The 5,952-nt window shown below is 35.3% G+C and overlaps 1 protein-coding gene across 1 annotated transcript; it reads left to right on the top strand.

Moving 5' to 3' along the window:
- The first annotated feature begins 760 nt into the window (after window positions 1–760).
- Window positions 761–2,025, top strand: LOC108971236 (lipopolysaccharide-induced tumor necrosis factor-alpha factor homolog). Its single transcript, XM_018937179.1, has 2 exons — window positions 761–1,000; window positions 1,768–2,025. The coding sequence occupies exons 1-2, from the start codon at window positions 849–851 to the stop codon at window positions 1,868–1,870; spliced, it is 255 nt and encodes an 84-aa protein (XP_018792724.1). The 5' UTR covers window positions 761–848; the 3' UTR covers window positions 1,871–2,025.
- The last annotated feature ends 3,927 nt before the right edge of the window (window positions 2,026–5,952 follow it).

The raw sequence follows: 5,952 nt of genomic DNA, 5'->3' as shown, positions 1-5,952 counted from the left end.
CCGTTGGAAGGACCAAGTGGAGAAGGACCTGGCTTCACTTGGAATATCTAATTGGCGCCACGTAGCGAAAAGAAGAAACGACTGGCGCGCGGTTGTTAACTCGGCTGTAATCGCGTAAGCGGTGACTACGCCAATCAAGAAGAAGAAATAATTTCCAAAGAATATTCTTACGAATTATAATAAATTATTAACATTCTCCATTAAATTTGCAGATTCTATGTTTTTTCTTTAAAAAATTAGTTAACCTCGAACTGGATCACCCTATATAACAAAATACTTGTTAATTGTACAAAGCGCCACGATTAGACTTTATCGATATTGCCTACGTTTTGTATGAAATGAAATGGACATATCTAGAAGGACGGCACTAACGAGCTACTGTTCACAAAAACAGATAACGCGAAATGCAGTGATTAAAAATATGTCTTATTTCGGATGTAATTAAATTATAAAGAAATCTAACTAGACATAATATTTTCTTCCGTATAATCAATATTGGAATCATTACGTGTGTAATCACGTAAGAAGGATGTAAACAATGCTGTCTTCTCTTAACAAGAATGAGTACCCAATATTTTTTATTGTAAAAAAAACTTCCGTATGAGCTTATGTTACATTTTTGGCTGCGAGTATGTTGAAATTATAAGGAAATAAACAAAAATATTTGAACAGCTGGTTTTTTTTATTTCCGAATGAACGATAACGAATGAATCAAACAAAATGTGTCTACCTTTTATTTGTTTTGAATTTTTTTTTTTTTTTATGAAAAACGTTAAAATGACTTAAATTTTACTATTTCACTACGATATAGTGCAAATTTTCGGTGAAAAATTGCTGCGCTCGTGAAAATGAGCCACCACACGGGCCCCGTGGTGCCAATAACAACGCCGCATTCGACGCCAATGACCTGTCCGAGTTGTGGTGCAACAATTTGTACGACAGTTGAATATCGGCCGAGTGTGAAGACGCACATAATCGGTTTGTTGCTCTGTCTTATGTGGTGAGTATGTGTGTGGGCAAAATGTTTTTGCGAATTTGAATATTTATTACACAGGGAAAGGTCTTCAATTGAGGTTACCAATAGACTAGTCAAAAATTTCAAAGATAGGTCGACTGCGATAGACACCTTTTAGAAGATGGCGAGTTAATATACACCAATTCTATTAGATTTGGCAATACTGGGGCTCCATAGCTGGATTCAATAGTTATAGTTCTAGGATGATATAGAAGAGTTTGAATCACGTTTAGGGTATAAACGTAAATTAAGTTTGTCACGAAATTTTTAAAATTCAAAAGGAAACGTGGAGGACATCATAAAATATATATAAACATAATCAACGTACAAAGCTAAGTTGTCCGTCTGTATATATACATATATACGCAAGATGGTCCCCAAGTTTTAGGGATATCGATTTTAAATTATTCACACGTTATTTTCTTTCCCCCAAGAAGCTGTGCATTTGTTGGAACCACCAATATGCGACGATTATAACATATAGCTGGCATAGAAACTGAAATAAAAGATTTAAATTCTTTTATGAAAACATTTTGATTACTGTTCGAGACAATGATAAAATATCTGAAGAAATTTTCCAGATCGAACCACTATTGCATATAGCTCTCATATAAACTGAACGATCAGAAGCGAGTTCTCGTATGAAAGCTTTTTTATTTGTAAAAGGATATTTTTTTCTTACTCTAAGTATCAACATTTTTTATTTTTATTATTATATCACTTAGTCGTTATCCCACTCTTTTTCCTCACAGTTGCTGGCCTTGCGTGTGCGCACCCTACTGCATGAAGTCCTGTCAGAATGCCAATCACTATTGTCCCAATTGCGACGCATACATTGGCACATACAGAAATTAACTGTAATAAACAAAACGAAAACTAACAAGCTAAAACATTACCTAGCATAAAATGAAGCAATATCTTTCCAAAAAAAGCACCAAAACGTCGAATTGACAAAAAAAGGTTCTAAGTTGAATGCTTTTTCAGGCAATTAAAAACATAAATAAGCAAGTTTAATGAAATACATGTATTAAAATAAATAACTGTAAAAATAAATATATACTGTAGGATTTTCATAAGACAATGTAAAACGTGGTTTTAGTCCTTGAAAATCGACTAGCGATCAGACGTTCACCATGCGCCAAATCTTGGAAAAGACCCGGGAAAAGAGAAACGACACACCCCACCTCTTTGCCGATTTCAATGCTGCTTTTAACAGCACGAAAAGGAGCTGCCTTTATGCCACTTTGTCTGAATTTGGTATCCCCGCAAAACTAATACGGTTATGTAAACTGACGTTAAGCAATACCGTAAGCTCCGTCAGGATCGAGAAAAGGCGACTCCCTATCGTACGACTTCTCTAATCTACTCTTGTAGAATATAGAAATATAGAAAAGTTACAATATTCTATAAGAGTGAAAAGCTGCTGACGTATGCCGATGATATTGGTATCATGGGCCTTAACAGTTCTGCCTTCTCTAGACTGGTAATTGAAGCGAAGCAAATGGGTCTGGTGGTGAACGAGAGCAAGTCAAAAAATCTCCTGTCATCAAACAAACATTCGTCGTACTCGCGACTAGGCACCCACGTCACTGTTGACAGTCATAATTTCGAAGTTGTAGATAATTTTGACTATCGTGGAGCCAGCATTAACAGCAATAACAATGCCAGTCTTGAAATCCAACGCAGAATATCTCTTTCCAACAGATGCTACTTCGGACTGCGTATGCAATTGAGAACAAAAGCAAACTCTATAAATCACTCATTAATCCCGATCTCTAGACGGTGCAGAGACATGAACGGTGACAACATCTGATGAGTCGACGTTGCGAGTTTTCGAGAGAAAGTTTCTGCAAAAGATTTATGATCCTTTGTGCGAATATCGCATTCGATGGAGCAAAGAACTGTATAAAATATACGACAACATTGATATAATTCAAGAAATTAAGAGAGAGCGGCTGCACTGCCTATGTCATGTCGTGGGTATGGTCGAAAACACTGCAACTCGGTAAGTATTCGACGCACTTATTGTGGAGCTTAGTTTTATCATTTTATACATTAATTTTGTGTTGTGGGCGTGGTATCTGCAGTAAGGAAATATGTACAAGTTTAATACGGTTATCTTAATTTTTACTGAAGTTATAGCTTTTACGAGCAGAGGGACGAACAAACAGTCTCAACTCGTATGATCATGCTGATTCTATATATATATATGTGCATAGGCGATAAAACTCTATAGCAGCTTGTTGCAGGAATATGAAAAAATATATTGAATCAATCTTTCAGGAAAGTATTTGAGAACCATAGCCTTTTAACACGAATACGATTGACTTTTTAGCAAAATTAATATTTTCGTCAAAGTCTTTGTGTATTGGGGGAGTCATATTAGAAATAAATTGGTTGTAAACCTTTCCTGGAATAAACATAATTTGAAACATAAGAATCCAAAGGATTGTACTTGAGGTTTAATTTTAAATATGTTCACACAAATAAGTAAATTTTATTGGGAAAAATAACGAATTTAAAGCTGCTTTCTCAATGTCTGGTTACCAGTCTTTCAAGCCTGTTAATAAAGTTGGCTACTTAATAGGGCATTCATTTAATAGAGCTTTCACTGTATTCTTTATTTATGAATTGTTTTTACTATCCTATCTTCTAAGTTCGTTCTAACTGGACACTATGTGCTAAACTTTACTAAAATCGGATGATCGGAGTCCATCGCGGACAAACAACTGGACACGTACTTTTTATATATAAAGATAAATAATATATACTCAATATAATAAACAATCTTAGTAAGATCATGTATAATACTTTCTTCATAATTCATAATTCCCTTCAAAGCTACAGACTTGGCCCAATGCACTATTACTAACGATTTTGTCAATCCTCGAAACGTTAATTGTCTTCAATCAACATACAACGGTTTTTCCAAAGCGTTCGTTTGAGTTTTCTGAATAACCAGAAGCTCACAGGGAGCTAAGTCATGCGAATACGGTGATTGCGTGACGACATTGGTTGAAAACTTGCTAAAATTTCAGGTAAAATCAATACAGTATGCGGCAGTGCATTATGGTGGTGCAAAAAAAAGAGTTGTCGGCCCATCACACCGTGCTTTTTTTTACGAATAGCTTCGCGCAAACGATGCTTAACACTCAAAGAGTATTACTTGTTGATACTTTGGCCGGTCGGAAGGCATTCGGAGTTAACCACAGCTCTATAATCGAAGAAAACTGTCAACATAATCTTGAGTTTTCACCTGCTATGCGTGCTGTTTTTGGCTTCGGCCCACCTTTACCACGATATCCGTCTGATTTATCGTGTATTTCCAGGTCGTAAGCATAGATCCAAGACTTATCGCTAGTAATAATGACATCTTGGTAGTCAGAAAGCATTGTTTTACAGGTGTTAACGAGACGCTGTCTTCCGAAAAAATTTAGTGACTTTAAACCAAATCGTGATTTCAATATCCTTAGGCCCAAATAACGACACGATTCGGCACCATAAATTTAATTCTGCACACAAAATTTAATGGAAATTTTTCGTTGAATAATTTCACCTTTACTTCCTTTAAACATTTAACCACTTTTTTCTAAGCAACCTACATATAAAAAATTACATTTTATATCTTCTCATTCTAATAACCGGTATCTTATGCAAATATATTTATGTATGTGCGTCTCAATAGAACATTAACCAAATGCAATAACAGTTTTTGGGAGCCTGAATTATGCACCAATAGAAAGCTGTGAATGTGTTAGAACCCAAAGTGCTCAGCACCGTGTTGCAGAGAAGCAGTCATACAGTTGCGGTCAAATTCTCAGTACAGTTAGCATTATTTTTATATATGTATGTGATTATACTTTTTAATTGCATCTTTTCTTTTGGAGTTCACTTTAAAATCCGAGCTTTAGAGGTCGACATGAAAACAAGTGTTTTTTCGCTTAACTTGTTGTTTTTGTTACGATTATTTGCAAAGCGTTTGCGGTCAGTCAAAATATTAGTATTGCAAAGAAATAAATTGAAACAAATGTTTGAAAAATTAAAATTATCTGAAAATTTTTGTGAACATTTGAAAATAACGGTAATATTCATTTATTTAATTGAAATTTTTGGTTTTAATATTAAAATTTTATTGTTCTTCATTTAGCTATATCGAAAAATAAGAAGTGTACGAATCGAGAAGCGCACTCTGATAAAAGAATGATTTCTGCGAGAAAAACTTATGTCGAAGTCCAAAATGGTACGCAACGCTATCAGGTACCAACCAACTAATATAAAAGGAGGAAGAAGTCAGTGAGAGAAGTCAGTCGTATTGTCAGATACTCAAAGCAATTTTCATTTGCGGCTGCTACAGAGTTAAAAGATACCTTTAATGTAGCTGCAAGTATTGAAAACACATGCCGGCGTTTTTGCGATCACGGCTCGAGCGCTGACTTCGATTCGCCAAAGAACATTTAGATTAGTCTTCTACAAAATTGTGGAACATTTTATGGTCGCACGAATCGAAGATTGTTAAGTATAGTGGAAAGAGATCGTGTCAATATTAAAACGTCCACCTAACACCAAATTCCAGCCGATGTATACAACTAAATCGGACAAACATGGAAGTGCGAGTGTCATCGTATGGGCACGCTTTTCTAGGTAAGGTGTAGTATTTATTGGATTAATATAAGTATGCCTAGTAATTCGTATGTTGAAATACTCCAAAAACCATGCTGCTGTATGAATGTGATGAAATGCCGCTTATTTGACCGTTCCCGCAGAACAACGATACCAAGCACACAAGTACAGTTGCTGATGTAAGCCGACATCGAACAGGAAAATATGAGAAGCTGTGAAAAACAGTTGGGAGTCTATTTCCATCGAAAGAAGACTCAATAAAATTAAGTTTCAATACTAAACAAGAAAGGTCACGCAACTAAATACTAATTTTATAA

The sequence above is a fragment of the Bactrocera latifrons genome, unplaced genomic scaffold (assembly GCF_001853355.1).
Source record: "Bactrocera latifrons isolate USDA-ARS-PBARC rearing strain unplaced genomic scaffold, ASM185335v1 scaffold_33, whole genome shotgun sequence".
Lineage (NCBI taxonomy): Eukaryota > Metazoa > Arthropoda > Insecta > Diptera > Tephritidae > Bactrocera > Bactrocera latifrons.
Note: the sequence above shows the minus strand (reverse complement) of the source record. Positions and strands in the feature narration are given on the sequence as shown.